This window comes from Rhinoderma darwinii, chromosome 4, assembly GCF_050947455.1.
Source record: "Rhinoderma darwinii isolate aRhiDar2 chromosome 4, aRhiDar2.hap1, whole genome shotgun sequence".
Lineage (NCBI taxonomy): Eukaryota > Metazoa > Chordata > Amphibia > Anura > Rhinodermatidae > Rhinoderma > Rhinoderma darwinii.
The window spans coordinates 171574655-171592730 of NC_134690.1; the positions used below are offsets into that span (position 1 = coordinate 171574655).

Here is an 18076-nt window from a genome sequence, read left to right on the forward strand (position 1 = left end):
AAATCTGTTGTGTCCTGAAGGGGTTAAACAAAAAAAGGGTGTGTATTTTTTTATGGTTTGCATTGTTGCGCTTTGCTGCGGAATTCAATGGGGAAAACCCGCAACAAAAGAGCAACTAATCCACAGCATAAATTGACACGCTGTGGGTTTAAAAACTGCACCGCATTTCAATTTATGAACGTTTTCGCAGCAGATTTTTCTGCAGTGTGTGGATGAGATTTGTTGAAATCTTATCCACTTTGCTGTGGAATTTCTGCACAGAATCCAGTTTCGGAAAATTCCGCAGCATTTACAAAACGTGGGTATCCAGCCTTGGGCTTTAATGGGCGAGTCTAGTCTGCAAAAACAGACCAGAATAGGGCATGCTGTAGGGTTCTCACTACGAACACACGTTCTGTTAAAAAAAAATGGATGTCCATTGAATTGCATGGGTCTGTTGAGAAATGGGTTCGTTTGTATAAGGCCTAAAACACATAATAAATCTGTCGCTTTTCGCTTAGTAAATCATCTTCATTGGCTACTGGGTTCTGGGATATTGTAAAGCATTATATTAATAATTGCATTGGTCCATGTATAAACCAATGACCTGAATTGGTTGGTATTCCACCTTCTAACTCTCGCTTCGGACACACTGGGGATTATGTAGCGTCCTGGTCACTGTGTGTGGCCTGCAGTGACCGCCTATGAGGTTTATAGTTCAGCAGGTGGAAGCGTAGCACTGCACTGTCATTACACCCGTTGTTTTGTGTCTGTTGCATACGAAGTGTTCTGTATTTCTATACCTGTTTGTGTCCTACTTTCTTCTATATTTGTTCTGATGTATATTGCACGTATATGTTCATGTCATTAACTCCAGTGTCGTTCTCGAAGGTAGCGTCCAACGTGCTGCCACTTTAACGGCAACATTTTAGCGTCTCTGAAAGCAATGCTGTGCGCTCCTCTGTGACTTCGGTTTGTTCAGCTGTGCTCCACATCCACTTCTGAAGCATCCACCCTTACCAGCAGGAATCCCTATACTTATGTCTGCTTTTATGGTGTTTGCATATTCCCAGTGTGGAATTTATTCCCAAGGTTTATGTTTTTGGGAGTGTCTGCTGCCTTGACTCTGTAGACATCTGTTAATGCCCCAAGAGACATTGACGGTAATTGGGTGTGCAAGTCACAAGGATGCCTGCTATAGGTTTACTAGGTCATGTCTATGGAGAACATCTGAATCCTCTATCCTTAATATGCCATTTGGTTTTGTTTAGCATTGATCCCCCATTTCTCCTCTGACTTGATTTGAAACATATTTCTGGGTTTTCGGCTTCAGCCTTATCTGCTGTGCACTAGTTTATTATAGAAGAAGCGTATTTCAGTGTCTGGTTAATAGGAGCAAGAAACTAATCAAATAAATACACACAGTACACGTCTATTGTCACCTATAGATATTCTCCCTGTGACATTGGTGGCTATATATTAAACAAAGTAACCTCCGATCTAAAAAGCCAAGCAAAAGCTTTACATTTTCCTTTGTTTAAAAATATTTTGGCCTATTACTTAGCATGTAGTTTTTTTTTGTGCATTAGGACTACCTGTCGGCTCCCATGTTGTCTGTTATACTAAATACTTGTATTCTCAATTAAATATTGTTGTTATATACATATTTTCTTCGATTACTGCAATGTGCTCTGTTTATTCCTTGTGGTAATGTATGAATAAATTGACAGCTCGACGTCCTTATTCCCCCATGTTAACAGGAGGTGTAGTCCATTTGTTCAAAAGTTTCCAGGGGGAATTGCAGAGCACCGGCACACTGCAGAGTGAGTCACAGGCACATACAGTGGTGTCATCTGCTATAAGCAGCTTCTAATAAAGTTTCACATTAAAAAAAAACAACTTCATTTTTGTATTCTGAATTCTCTATTTTTCTTGCAGGGTGGTAAAAGAAGAAATTTCTGATGACAATGCAAAGCTGCCATGTTTCAATGGAAGAGTTGTATGCTGGGTAAGTGATTTTGTAGTCTAATTTATTTTCTGACAAAAGAAAAAAAAGATTGCATTCTTTAAAAAATACTGTGGTCCCTTTTCAGATATCCTCATTGCAGAAGAGGGCCACATAAGTTACCTCTTATCCCTATTAGGCCTTCACACGGCGGAATTCCATGTTCCGACGCGTTTTCTGCATTGGAATTGGCGCGAATGTTTTTTTAAAAAGCCTCCCATTGTCGTCAATGGGAAACCGTCCCATTGTTCATACAGACATGTCACTGCTTGACACAATTTCCACCGCATATTCCGCTGTGAAAACAGCGTCGGGTAGTCACATGCAGATTGTCCCCATTAAATGGTGCTAATCTGCATGCAGAAATGCACCTGTTTGTACTGCAAAATTGCGAACGAATTCCCAAGGTCATCCTCCGGTTTCTGCCGCGGAATGTCAGAACATAGCCTTAGAAGTTTCATAGGCAATTTGATTTTCTTGCTCCTACTTCACAGTAATATTATGGGGAAAACAACCTAAGATACAGTATAAGGCTATGTTCACACGTTTTTTTTTAAGTGGAGAACGCGCCAAAAAACGTCCGAAAATACCTCCCATTTATTTAATTGAGATGCGGAGGCGTTTTTTTCCCGCGAGCGGAAGAACAGTCTCACGGGAAAATGTGACATGCCCTATGTTTGGGCGTTTACGTCTCTGGCCTCCCATTGACCTCAATGGGAGGCAGAGAAAGCTTACTTCGCTGCGTTTTTGCCCATCGGCACTCCACTGCCGTGGGCGAAAAACGGAGTGCTGGCAGAGCAAAATCTGCCTCAAAATTCCAAATGGAATTTTGAGGCAGATCTTCTGCCTGCAAAAAACTCTGTGTGAACCTATGCTAAGGGTCCATGCACACTACATTGCCGTACTTAGTGAGGTGTATTATCCAGTATCTCCATAACCCAGCATTAAATGGCATATAATATCTGTGACACTCCATAGTACAGCCGCGTACATTAGCACGTTAGGTTCTGGTGGATGGCTTAAAGCCCTTGTAGTTATTGGCTCTGACTATTTAGTAAAGGGAAAAGTGAGAAAACTTGGGGTTCTGCCATCCAAAAGTAGAAGTAAATCTATGGTGTCTGTCTCGGGCCTAGGCCTAAAATCCCACTAGGCTCATGAGAGAGAGCGAGTCTCTGGATGTACTTCTATTGGATGACCGCCCCCATGTTTCCTCGGTTTTGCCTGCATGCTACTGTTCACCTCTTCCTGCAGCCTGCGGAGGGAGAAGCAGTGGCATTTACATCTTACTATGTACCCGAAAACACCCTTACTAGTCTTGTGCCTATTCTTTCACGTTCCATTCAGGTAAGTGCCACCTTGGCTATTGTACCTAACATACCTACCCTAAGGGGCGCCATGTTTCTTTTTACTTCGAGTTCATTTTTTAGTGCAGAGATTCCTACTATAGACATGTGTCTATATTTGCTGGTTCTTTAGCGGTCACCCTTGCTGAGCATTTAGAAGTCCGTGTGCCCATCATTTTCACTGGTTCCAGAATGCGAGAAGTTGACAAATCCTGTTGTATTATAGTTGGCAAGTTGGCACGTTCCCCAGATTTTGGTCATTATGAGCATGTTACCTGGCAATGGGCAGTTAGGTTTTATGTATCTTGTTATATTCTAAAAACAAGTTTAGTCATGTTACCTGTCCCTGCCGTCATTACACATGGATATAGTTACATCCCTTGTTCTCTTCCAAATCAAGAAAAAAGTTTTTCATGCTTGCGTGTCTATCCAGTAAAATCTGCCAGGCTTCTGTTATTATCATGCGTTGCTTTAGCATTTCTTTTTCCCCATTGAATCCATTCCTCTTTGTCTTTCCCTTACTTGGCTGTCGTCTTCCTATCTACATATTTGTGCTATGAGTCATACCATGCACCAGCTCTGTGTTCAGAGGGAATGGCTGACCACATGCTCTTCTATCTTTTTGGTCTACAGGTCAGATGAGGTAATAGGATTTTGTCAGCAATATAATTTTTAACCTGTAAGGCTATGCTCACACAGTGTGGATACGCTGCGTAAAAGTACACAGCGTTTCCCTCTGGAACCCTGCTGGTATTCCGGCCGAAAAAACGGCACCAAATTGTACTGCAGATTTTTGGGCTGAGTGTCCACTGCGGGGAAAAAATTGCGGTGAAAAGAAAACAACAAAAGTCCCTCTGTTGTCCGTGCAGCCTGGCCTCCTGGGATGACGTTTCATCCCGTGTGAGTGCTGCAGCAGTCACATGGGATGAATTGTCATCGCAGGAGGCCGGCCAGGACGGAGAACAGAGGGACACCTCACCATTACTACGGAGACCAGCGTAAGTAAGGCCCCATGCACACAAATGTAAATTTCGTCTGTAATTACGGACCCATTCATTTCTATTGACCACGGACACCTTCCCATATATTTGCCACAGAAAGCCTCCGCAAAAGATAGGACGTGTCCCATCTTTTGCTTTTTACGTGCCGTGCTCCCACGGGCCGAAAATGCGGTTGGCTGTCCGCAGCCGGCCGTGCCCGTAATCGCGGATCGTGATTATCGGCACGGCAGTGTGCATGAGGCCTCCGCTTTTTTTTTTCCTTCTGAGTTGCGATTCCGCTGCAAAAATTGCAGCATTTACTGTTTGTTGTAGGTTTTATCTTGTATACAATGGGGAAAGCCTGCAACAGAAAAGCAGCGATTCTGAAGCATAAACTGAAAGCCCGCACAGCAGGTCAATTAATGAACGTGGGGTTTTTTTTCCAGTTAATTTTTTTACACCGTAAATCTCATCCGCTCTGCTGCTGCTACTGTATTACGTGCCGCATTTTCCGCAATTAAATCTGTTGTGGAAAATCCAAAGTATTTATGCTACGTGTGGACATACCCTGTATTTTGGAATATATTTGACCATTATGGGGAAATTGTCGTTCTTGTCATTCTAACTTTAGTCCTGTATATTATGTTTTTTATGTGTTCTGCCTATCTTTTTTTTTTCTTCCAGGTTTTGGTTGAATATTTGCTATTGATATATATATTCAGCTTCATCACTATTATAGATTATTATTCATGACCTATAATATAAAACTGTGGGATCCATAGCAAAATACTAATGTTATGTGTGCGCGTTCTGCAAGACGAGAAGAATATGTTAAAATCGAAATGTTTGTGTGTTAGTGATGAAAACGTATCTGTTACACATTAAGCTCATGGTCAGATCTGACATCGCAGTCAGGAATTCTACCTCCTGTAGTCTTATGTTTGGGTGTGTCTTTCTTTCATCACAAGGTGGCAGTAGACACTGACTGCTGTGTGGTTCGCACATACGTGTGTGGTCAATGTTCACGTCTCCTATGTTCTGTTTCTACAGCTTGTCTCTGCTGATGGGTCACAGTCTGATGCAGGCTCGGTGTGCGCTGACAGTCATTCTGATTTGCCTCCACCACTTGAGCGGACAGGAGGCATTGGGGACTCCCGTCCACCATCTTTTCAGTGAGTATAGAAGTTGTCTGTGTTTGGTGTCATCTTGTTTTTGTGAGGCTTGTGCCAAGCAATTGGCAGAGATGATCTTACAGAAACCAAACAAAATGTTACCAATTTTCCCCTGTAATCTCACACTTCAAGTTACCCATTTGTGTGACTTTATGGTGAAAGTACACGCCTTTCAACAGCATGTTATTTTTAGTTCATAAGATCTATGCTGTTTTGTATAATTTAGTTTCTTATAGGCGTCAGAATTTTTTTTTATTTAATTTTTTTGCTTTAACCATTTTTCTGCTGCAACAATTTATACATTTTATACATACCTGAATAAAACTGAATTCTAAAGTAACACAAACACAATACCCATTTATTTTCTGAAAGTGCCAAAAATGCTACTCAGCACTTTACACGCAAGCGCCTTCATGCAATTTTGTATGACATCGTAACGTAGTATAAAAGGAATGCAAAAAAAAAGAGGTAATAACATGAAGAAAAGTTCCTGTATTTCCCTGAGGTCATCGAAGTGAGGGGAGTGATGACCGTATCAGGCTGTGACCTTTCGCTCTGCTGTCACTTGCAGCCCCCCCCCCCCTCCACCCATTGAACCAGGAAGTAAGGGCCTGTTCAAATCACCGTTCGATTTCCGTTCCGGGGTTTCATCTGAGGTTTCCGTCGTAGAACGCCGCAACGGAAAGTCAAACAAAAACCACAGCTTCCGTTTACATCACCATTGATATCAACTGTGACGGAAACACTGCTAATGGAACCCCGGAACAGAAAGCGAACGGTGATGTGAACAGGCCCTAAAACTGTTAATGTTGCTCCCCAACTTTAAACGAGTGTTGCTCCTGATAATTTCACCAAGAGCTTTAACCCCTTCCCGACATCCGCCGTATATATACGGCGCACGCCGGGTGGGGGAATATGGAGCGGGCTCACGGGCTGAGCCCGCTCCATAGACCGAGTGTGTCGGCTGTGTGTTACAGCTGACACTTCCGGGTAACGAGCGGGATCCCGCTTGTTTTAACCCGTTAAATTTCGCATTCAATAGCAATCGCGGCATTTAAATGACTAAAAACAGGGGGTGACCCCTGTAACGTCCCAACGGCCCCCCGCAGCGAGATCAGGGGGTGCCGTTGGTGGGCATGACAGCCTGGGGGCCTGACTAAGTCCCCCAGGTCCGACATCTTTGTACTCCTATGAAGCCCTGCCTCCGGCATAGGAGACTGTCAAAATCACGATATACTGCAATACATTAGTATTGCAGTATATTGTGCAAGCGATCGAATGACCGCTGGTTAAAGTCCCCAGGGGGGGGACAAGTAAAAACCAGAAAAATAAAGTTTTTTTTTAACAAATAAAAAAAGAATTAAAAGCTCAAAACCCCCCCTTTTCCCATTTTTCCCTCAAGCACAATCAAAAAAAAAAAGAAAAAGCTAACATAACTGGTATCGACGCATCCGTAAAAGTCTGAACTATTACAATATATCATTATTTAGTCCGCACGGTGAACGCCGTAAAAAAATAAAAACATCAGAATTGCTGCTTTTTGGTCGCTTCATCTCCCACACAAAATTAAATAAAAAGTGATCAAAAAGTCTCACGTACCCCAAAACTGTACCAATATAAAATACAGCTTGCCCCACAAAAAATAAGCGCTCACACCGCTAAATCGACAGAAAAGTAAAAACGTTATGGCTCTCAGAATGTGGCGACAAAACCCTAATTTTTATTTTTAACAATCAGTATTTTCCTTGTAAAAGTAGTAAAACATAAAGAAAACTATATAAATTTGGTATCGCTGTAATCATATTGACCCGCAGAATAAAGTTAAGATGCCGTTTTTACTGTACGGTGAACGCCGTAAAAACGAAACCACACAAAATGTTGAGGAATCGCTGTTTTTTTTCCTATTCCACCCCACATGTATTTTTTTTCTCGTTTCCCACTACATTATATGGTACAAAAAATTGTGCTTTGAAAATCTACAACTCGTCCCGCAAAAAACAAGCCCTCGTACGGCAAGATTGATGGAAAAATAAAAAAGTTATGGCTTTTGGAATGTGGGGAGGAAAAAGAGTGAAAAATCCAAAAAATGGCTGCGGAGGGAAGGGGTTAATCCTGGTATCATGTGAAAGCTACATTTTTGGGCTTTAATATAATCTTTATATTCTAGCTGTGGCAAGCGTTTGAAGTCAAGACATATTGGATATGTGCTTGGCAGCGAAAGGGTTAAAGACTAAGTCCATCTTCGCAACAGATTTATTTTTTTCTTTAATTTTATCCCAATGCCTGTTTTTTTTTTTGTTTTTTTTTTTAAAAAGCAGTTAAGGACGTTTTTAATTGGGACCATGATTTAGTTTCACTGGCTCCTATACAGAAAGTGCTTCTCTATGGCAACAGACATAAAGTGGGTGACAAATGTATAGCAGGGCAGATATAGGGGAGTATGACGGATCGGACTATACAGGGTTTGTTCTGCATAGGAGCTGTAGAAACCCAAAAAAATTTTAGGAACATTTTAATCCAGACCTATTGCAAAGTTGCTGCATTCATTATTTTAGTTGCATTGGGACACGACAAAAAAAAAGTGGTTGCAGCGGTGAACATAACATAGCCATAGCGTTAAAGGTGTTTTTTTCATTCGACAACCCCGGTTATATGAGAGTTTGGCTCCCAAGATTCCCGGCAAAAACTGTAACTGATTGGCTATACAAACATAGTATTAAAGGGTTGTCTAGTTTCAGAAAATTACTGTTATTTTGTGTATAGTTTAGACCAAGGGTCTCAAACTCGGCCGGGTAAGTGGGCCGCATATAGAAAAAATGGGAAGTTGACGAGCCGCATTACTTTCAAATTTTATACAATACAAAATTATTATTAGTTATTTGAACTACAATAACACTACATTACTACAATACTACAATACTATAATAATACCGCTAGGTTTAAAATTTGAGATATTTCTCCACGTGCTTATTTCAACAATCCAGCTTTCCAGTTTAAGTGTCGCTAAATGCAGTCCGGAGGCTCAGTGAGCAGCGTTTGACAGAAACACATGTCAAGATTGGGCAGCCCCTTTTTAGATAGTGCCGCAGTGCCCTCGGTGGATGCTGCCGCAGTGCCCTCGGTGGATGCTGCAACACACCCCTAGATAAGGCCACAGTGCCCTCCAAAGAATGCTACCACAGTGATGTCAGGGTCTTGCCCAGAGCTGTAGTCCCGGAGCAGAGCCGCTTCTAGCACCCGAACTACAGTAGGTTTGTGATTGCAGCTCTGGATTTGTTTGGAGTATGGGACCTGATGTTACAGTACTGTTGTGACTGCAGCACTGGATGTGACTGGAGTATAGGACATGATGTTACAGTAGAGTTATGACTGCAGCTCTGGATGTGGCTGGAGTATAAGACATGATGTTACAGTAGAGTTGTGACTGCAGCTCTGGATGTGACTGGAGTATAGCACATTATATAATAGTATAGTTGTGGCTGGAGCTCTAGATTTGTTTGGAATATAAGACAAGATGTTTGCATCTGCATCTACTGATCTTGCAGTAGAGTTGTGAGTGTAGCTGTGGATATCTCTGGAGTATAGTACATGATACAGTAGAGTTGTAAGTGCAGCTCTGGATGTGACTACTGTAACATGTTATACTCCAGTCACATCCAGAGCTGCAGTCACCACTCTACTGTAACATGTTCTACTCCAGAGTGGTGACTGCAGCTCTGGATGTGACTGGAGTAAAGTACATGATATAATAGTAGAGTTGTGAGTGCAGCCTGGGATTCCAGCTCTGTTCCTGACATCACTGTCCATATATGGACAGCGATGTCAGGGAATTCCAGAGTCTCGGAGCAGGACAGATACTAGCGCTCTGCCCGGGACTCCGCTCTGGGGAAGCCACAGACATCGCTGTTCATATGTGGACAGCGATGTCAGGGAATTCCACAGAGTCCCGGAGCAGAGCCTGTACTAGCGCTCTGCCCCTGACTCCGCTCTGGGGAAGACCCTGACACACTGTCCATATATGGGCAACGATGTCAGGGAATTCCACAGAGTCCCCCGGAGCAGAGCCTGTACTAGTGTTCTGCCCGGGACTCCGGCTCTGGGGAAGCCCCAGACATCGCTGTTCATATGTGGACAGCGATGTCAGGGAATTCCAGAGTCCCGGAACAGAGCCGATACTAGCGCTCTGCCTGGGACTCCGCCCTGGGGAAGACCCTGACACACTGTCCATATATGGACAGCGATGTCAGGGAATTCCACAGAGTCCCGGAGCAGAGCCTGTACTAGCGCTCTGCCCCGGACTCCGCTCTGGGGAAGACCCTGACACACTGTCCATATATGGGCAACGATGTCAGGGAATTCCACAGAGTCCCCCGGAGCAGAGCCTGTACTAGCGTTCTGCCCGGGTCTCCGGCTCTGGGGAAGCCCCAGACATCGCTGTTCATATGTGGACAGCGATGTCAGGGAATTCCAGAGTCTCGGAGCAGAGCAGATACTAGCGCTCTGCCCGGGACTCCGCTCTGGAGAAGACCCTGACACACTGTGGAATTCCCTGACATCGCTGTCCATATATGGACAGAGTCCCGGAGCAGAGCCGATACTAGCGCTCTGCCCGGGACTCCGCTCTGGGGAAGACCCTGACACACTGTCCATATATGGGCAACGATGTCGGGGAATTCCACAGAGTCCCCGGAGCAGAGCCTGTACTAGCGCTCTGCCCGGGGCTCTGGGGAAGCCCCAGACATCGCTGTTCATATATGGACAGCGATGTCCGGGAATTCCAGAGTCTCGGAGCAGAGCCGATACTAGCGGCTCTGTGTCCCGCGGGCCGCAGATGACAGCCCCAGGGGCCGCATGCGGCCCGCGGACCGCGTGCTTGAGACCCCTGGTTTAGACCATTTTTTCAATATGCTTTCTGTATTCCTCACGGTTTTCAAGATTACTGCTTGTTGTTCAGTAGGAACATTCATTGTTTACATCTAGTGGATAAAGTTCTGTCCATGTGATGGACACACAGGTGCTGAGATCGTTAGAAGGCACATCTCTGATATACACACACAGGCCGGATTCACACGAGCGTGTTCTGTCCGGGATATACGGTCCCCGTATGTCGGCAGTATTTCCCAGACTGAGCACACTGCAGGGAGCTGGGCTCTTATAGTCATCGTTATCTATGACGATGGACAGAATTTTTTCCACTGGAATAAACCATGAATGTTCCTAGTATAAAACAAGCAGAGATCTTTAAAACCGTGAGGGCTTAATACAGAAAGTATATTAGGAAATTCTAAGGCCCTGTTCTCAGAGCGTTTTTTGCGGAAACCGCGGTAAAAAACCGCTGAAAAAAACGGCCGAAATGGCCTCCTATTGATTTTAATGGGAGGTGGAGGCGTTTTTTTCCCGCAAGCAAAAAAAACACTAGTGGGAAAAAGTAACGACATGCTTTATCTTGAGGCGTTTTCCGCCTTAAAAACCCCATTGAAATCAATGAGACAGAAATAAACGCGATTTTAGACACTATTTTTTTTTAATGCATTTTTTGCCAAAAAAAACGCTTGTGGTGATTCATTTGGTCTGTTGAAGAAATAGGTAAAAAAGAGCCTAAAAAAAACGCATAAAAAAATGTGTGGTGCAAAACCACTTCAAAAGAACCGGAGCTGATTTTTCCAGGCAGAATTTTCTGCCTGCAAAAAACTCTGTGTGAACATACCCTAAGGGTATGTTCACACGGCCTATTTACGGACGTAATTCGGGCGTTTTTGCCCCGAATTACGTCCGAAAATAGCGCCTCAATAGTGCTGGCAAACATCTGCCCATTGAAAGCAATGGGCAGACGTTTGTCTGTTCACACGCGGCGTAATTTACGCGCCGCTGTCAAATGACGGAGCGTAAATAGACGCCCGCGTCAAAGAAGTGACCTGTCACTTCTTTGGCCGTAATTGGAGCCGTTATTCATTGACTCCAATGAATAGCTGCGCCAATTACGTCCGTAATTGACGCGGCGTTCAAGCGCCTGCACATGCCGTTACGGCTGAAATTACGGGGATGTTTTCAGGCTGAAACATCCCCGTAATTTCAGCCGTTACGGACGCCCTCGTGTGAACATACCCTAAAGCTTTTAATTATAGGAGAAAGGAGGAAACCTCCATCTCACCGGTTATGCGTCTCGAATGAACACTTCGCTCGGATCCCCGCGACGGCCCACGGTAGGTAATGTAGGAAAAAAAGATGATCCAGCGCCGTGTCAAGATAAAAGCGATACTCCGTTCCCACTTTTATTGGTAGAAAAATAAAGTTAAAATAGAGAGGAGACGCAGTCTCTAGGTGGCTAATGATTGCGGGCAAATGCCCGAGCCCACGCGTTTCGAACACCGGCAGTGTTCTTATTCATGGCAGAAATATTTAATATATTTAAAATTTCATTTATAATTAATATTTAATTATACACCAAATAACATTAATTTGCTGAAACCGGACCATCACTTTAAATGCAGTCATTCAAGTGAATGGCTGTGGGAATGAGAGCTGCTGCGAAAATTCTGCTTGCCTACAACCACCACTAAAGGGGGCCGGGGATGTTTCATGTCATGCTGTTTTTAAATTTTTATTTATAAGCTCATGTACAGCTAAATGAAAGTTGTTGATAGACTCACTGTTTACTCTTTGACTTCCTGTCTAATAGCCCCACATGACTGTTGCCAGCAAAATAAAACATAACTCACATTTATGTCAATTTCTTTGAAATTCGGTCGGTCTCCGCACTACTAAGGGTCCTTTTTTATACAGCCCTATTTGGCGCGTGAAAATGAGCACCGATCAACGAGACAACTCGTTGATCGGTGCTCGTTTGCTCCTTTCGCAAGGAGCAATGATCAGTTGTGTATGGGGACAAGTGATCATTTCTATGATCGTTAGTTCCCATACGTTTCCATCATGCCGACTAGCAGACATTTTATTGGCTGTATAATGAGCAGATCAGCCGATGAATGAGCATTTTGTTGTTCATCAACTGATCGTTGCCCTGTATACACAGGGCGGTGATCGGGAACGAGCATTCATATGGACGCTCGTTACCTCATGATTGGCTGGTGTAAAAGGGCCTTAAGAAAATCAGAATAACCGTTTAGTTCTTATCTCGTCTAGAGCAATGGTGGAGAGAGAGAACTGATTAGACACCAGAATTAGCCGTATTTCACTACAGCACGGACTCCAGACATGAGCCTGGAGCCCGCTGCTATCAATAAATCTGTCAGAAGCTCACTGAGCAGCTTCTTGTGGCTGCTCCGCCTGGAGCTGTCCTGGAGAGATGAATACACTGTCCCAGTGCAGGACCGAGGCCAGAGGAGTGCGCATGCCCAGAGGCAGAGAGGACCTGGGATCCGGAGGTCTCTGTGTTTACTGTGCATGCACGTCCTCCACTGCTCTGCACTGCTGGGGGGGCTCCAATAGCAACCTAGGTAAACAGGAGCCCCCCCCCCCTCCCCCCCTTCATGGACTGTGCGTAATTATTTATTTGAATAAGGAAGCATTTTCAATTAAACATTGTGTTTTATCAAATTCTGATTGGGGGCATAATGAATCCTCTCGGATACAATCACTGTGATGACACTACCCATTTAAAGGGAATATTTACCCTATTAGGGGATTCTAAGTTTATGGAACTGTTACCTTCCCCCTTCATTACCCTCATCTGTTAGCCAGAGTGGAGAATGTTCAAAAATACTTTGCAGCCAGTTTCTGCTGGGTCTTGTCCATAACTTACATCTGATCACGTTTGGTAGACCATGTGATCGGATTAATTTGACACATACATATAAGGCGTTGTCCGCATTGGATAATACATTTTTATTAAATGACCCATATTTATTTTATATTGACCGTATACTTTTGATGTGAACATGATGATCACTGCTTCTTTAATCTGACCTTTCAAAACGCATAGGGTCATTTTACAGGCATACGTTATGTGGTGAATTTATGTGTGTGGTTATGTCCGTTTTGGTTTGTAATTTTCCTATTCACATCAAGGGTGCAGTAACATGCGGCAGATTTTGTTGCAGAAATTTTCACCGTTTAAAATGGATCCGTGTGTCCGTTGTGACATCAGTTTGGTTTCCATTGTCACGCCGTGTCCGTTCCGTTTTAAACGGATGCTGTGCTTCCGTTTGTCTTCCGTTTTAAACGGTCCGTTAAATTCCATCTTGTGTGTTGAATGTAGGGAACTTTGCCACGCCCTGCCGTTGTTTAGCAACGGATCCTTGAAAAACGGACGGGACACGGATGCCTTCCGTGTGCCGTCCGTTTTTTTGACGCACCCATAGACTTCAATGGGCCCCACGGTCACCGAACGACAGACAAAAGTAGGACATGCACTACTTTTGATGGAACGGAACCGTCAAAACAACGGTAGTGTGCATGGCCCCATAGAAATGAATGTGTCAGGGTGCCTTCAGTTAAAAAAACAGATCGCACCCTGAAGAAAATAACTGGAGTGGGCATGAGGCCTTATCTGAATAGAACCAGTAGAAATCCATGTGCTAGCTGCAGAAACAACTACATTCAGATGAATGGAAGTGATTTTCAAAATATGCCGCGTGTGACTGCAACCTTATAGGAAAAAAAACACTGCATTGAAAAGTGCAATGCCGTTTTCAATGGAGCAGTTTTAGTAAAAATTTTCTTGAAACTATATGTAATTTTCTACTAAAAAAATAAAATAAAAATTCCATGGTGGTATTGGTGTGGCATCACTATAAGCATGTGTAAAGATGCCCTAATGCTGAAAATGGCAAAATATATACAAGCTGGGAATCTCTTAACTGCTTTCCTTCTTTACAGCCCAAACACTCGAGGCAGCCAAGAAAACCTGGACAATGACACCGAGACGGATTCTGTCGTATCAGCACAACGAGAGAGACCAAGGAGAAAGGAGACATCAGAACATGGTAATTGGACATGTAGAAGACTGTTTTCCCATACCGTGGAGATGTATCAAAACTGGTGCAAATTAAAAGTGAAGTAGTTGCACGTAGCAACCAATCAGATTCCACCTCTCATTTTTCAGAGGCCTTTTGGAAAATGAAAGCAGCCAGTCTTGATTGGTTGTTATGGGCAACTACTCCACTTTTCCTTTGCATTGGTTTTGATCTATCCTCTCCACTGTTTTTACTGTGTAGTTGCGCTGCTGTACGTTACCGCAAAGGCCAGATGTTACACTAGTGAATAGGATTTTATGAAAACTCATTCACACGGTGAGGTTGAAAACGGAGCAGTTTTCAGGGCATGCTTGAAGTGGGGAAAATTGTGCCAGTGAAAACCACAATCTAGAACGGTTTCTTTTCTAAAACCGTGGCCGCTATCGTGGCAAAACCAAGGCAATAGACAAATGTCTCTCTAGAGGAGTGTGTTGTCACCCGTCACGTTTATTATATATTTCTGTTTAGTGTATCATAGGTGGTGCTTTAAAGCCAAGTCAGACCCTGGGTGGGTATTTGCGTCACAGCTCTGCAATTGCTGTGAATACACTTTTGCTGGGTTTTTTATATGGATGAATAAAGTGTGGGTTTTATGGATCGGGAGAGTGCCTTATTTTTACTTAACATTTTCAAGTATTGTGTACTTGTTTACCCTCAGTTTTTTTTTCCACATTTTTACCATCTTTACAGACCCGTTTAAATGTACCCTAAGATGCAGTAATAAGTTAATTTACGTTTTTGGTTTTTTTAAAAAACAAACATGTTTGAACATATATATGTTAAAGAGGCTCTGTCACCAGATTTTGCAACCCCTATCTGCTATTGCAGCAGATAGGCGCTGCAATGTAGATTACAGTAACGTTTTTATTTTTAAAAAACAAGCATTTTTGGCCAAGTTATGACCATTTTTGTAGTTATGCAAATGAGGCTTGCAAAAGTCCAAGTGGGTGTGTTTAAAAGTAAAAGTCCAAGTGGGCGTGTATTATGTGCGTACATCGGGGCGTTTTTAATACGTTTACTAGCTGGGCGTTCTGATGAGAAGTATCATCCACTTCTGTTCAGAACGCCCAGCTTCTGCCAGATCACGCTGTGACGTCACTCACAGGTCCTGCATCGTGTCAGACGAGCGAGGACACCGGCACCAGAGGCTTCAGTTGATTCTGCAGCAGCATCGGCGTTAGCAGGTAAGTCGATGTAGCTACTTACCTGCTGATGCTGCAGAATCAACTGAAGCCTCTGGTGCCGATGTGTCCTCGCTCGTCCGACACGATGCAGGACCTGTGAGTGACGTCACAGCGTGATCTCTCGAGAACACGGCTGTGTCTGCACTGCCAGAAGCTGGGCGTTCTGAAGAGAAGTGGATGATACTTCTCATCAGAGCGCCCAGCTAGTAAAAGTATTAAAAACGCCCCGATGTACGCACATAATACACGCCCACTTGGACTTTTACTTTTAAACACACCCACTTGGACTTTTGCAAGCCTCATTTGCATAACTACAAAAATGGTCATAACTTGGCCAAAAATGCTTGTTTTTTAAAAATAAAAACGTTACTGTAATCTACATTGCAGCGCCTATCTGCTGCAATAGCAGATAGGGGTTGCAAAATCTGGTGACAGAGCCTCTAAGTATCACATTGTTTTCTATGGGACCGCGTATGTCAAAGTATCTAAATTTGGCATGGGTTTTTGTGCAAACCTTGGGCATACCATTTTGTAGAACTTCATGCGTTTTTTTTTTTATGTGAAAAAAAAACTTTTTCTGTAATGGAAGGTAGTGGCAGATGTCTAGAGAAAATAAGTGTGTACATTTTTAAATGTGGGCCAAAAATGTGATGTGAATGGGTCCTAATATAGCTGGCATACATTTGTGCAGTTTTTTTTTTAATAAAGAAGGGAGCTCGGTCTTGCAGCACGATTATCTTTACAGCCACATACATACAACTATCTGTATTGTGAAAGACATTCACTGACCTCGCGTTTAATCTAAATTACTATTGCTGCAATTTTGTGGTAATATGTACTTTATAAATAAATAACTTTCCTATAGAAGTGCTTTTTCTTACTCTGGTCTAGAAACTATGGGCCTTAAGTATGAAAATTGATAGACAAAAATGTGTCCCGTTGTTGCTGGGAAAAGCCGCATATAGCCATACACATGAAGGCCATCCATGTAATGCATGGATGCCCTGGGTCTGATGGTGAGAGCCACTGTAACAGAGCTGTCCTCCGTTCTGGCTCATAGAGGATGGGCCCGAGTGGGAGACCCCTCTCTGACATCTGTGGGCTTTTAATAGGGCATTTGAACAGGTTGGTGTCGTGAGAGTCCCTTTCTGGTGTAGACCTACCTTTTGGAACCATATGCTTGTATATTATGGATTTGCATTATCAGTAATACAACTGTGCTATCAAGATTTGCTCTTATCACAACAGCTTCACTGTTTTTCCTTTTCACAGAATACAGGCACCAGTAGAGCAAAGAAAGGGTCAATTTGGCCTCTTAGGCCGGTTTTACACGAGCATGATAGAAGCGCATTTCTGTGTCTGTATTACGGTTGCAAATTCTAGCCCGACTGTGGGTTTATTAACTCTAACCGCATCATAGGTCGCTATTATGTGTGAAACCGGCCTTAAGGTGAATATAAAGTTTTTAATGGTCCGATTCATTTGATATCAGTCAAAAGAGATTTTGCAGCCTGTAAAATCTCTGGCCATTTGAGCTATATATGATATAGCCAAGGGTGCTCTTACACATGCAGAATTTCTGCACGGTAAACTAGCGGCGATCGTCTATAGATCATGTTGATTGGCGCTCATTTGTTCCATTTAAACGGGGCTATGATCGGCATGTATAGGGACAAACTTTTTTTCACCATACAGAAGCAGATTACCTGTTTATATAGAGAGATGTGCTGCCGACAAGCAACCATTTTTCGAATCGCATTAAAGATTAGATCAGCCAACAAACGAGGGTTTGCTTGTTTGTCGGCTGACAACTAGGGAAATAATTGGGTTCAAGTTCTCGTTCACCCGATCATTTGCCCGTGTAAAAGGACCTTAACATATATTCCCGTTCTAAAGATTGGTCTATATCTTGCCTAGAGTGTGTGAAGCTTTTGGCCATCCATGGCCAGCTTCCACTGAGTCAGTCTTATTGGTGACCCCCATTTGATCCACAAATTACTGTAATTTACAATCAAAATTGATAAACTGTCTTCTAGAAATAGTAGTTCCCTTTGTCTACCTGGAATTTGTGAAGCCTCATGATGAAATGATTTATTGTTTCTACTGTCTCGGTATGTTTGTATCCCGGGAAGAGAAGCTGTTGTCAGTTTTCATGTAGGGACTATAGCAGTCAGTGCTGCTTACATATCTCTTGCTTGACTTTGGGAATAGGGAGTGCGGCTTTTCTTGTCTTTTCTATAAATTTAAACTTGAAACTCTGTCACAAGCTCATGATATATTCACAAGCTCAATAGCTGGTCTATGAATTTTTAATAACTGAGCTTATACATTAACTCACTGCGTTCTCACCGATTTTTAATTCCCTTATTTGACTTATTTAAAAAAATACAGGGGGCTTTCCTACCAAAACAACTTTTCATCTATCCTGTGGAAAGGTGATA

At 43.1% G+C, this 18076-nt stretch overlaps 1 protein-coding gene across 4 annotated transcripts in view; it reads left to right on the top strand.

Moving 5' to 3' along the window:
• The window catches only part of DVL3 (dishevelled segment polarity protein 3), a 97118-nt gene that overhangs the window by 30696 nt on the left and 48346 nt on the right, over positions 1-18076 (top strand). For all 4 annotated transcript variants that reach the window (XM_075861877.1, XM_075861876.1, XM_075861880.1 and 1 more), the window contains exons 2-4: positions 1918-1987; positions 5358-5479; positions 14315-14421. In XM_075861877.1, the coding sequence (XP_075717992.1) occupies positions 1918-1987; positions 5358-5479; positions 14315-14421 (299 nt within the window). The remainder of the gene's footprint in view (positions 1-1917; positions 1988-5357; positions 5480-14314; positions 14422-18076) is intronic.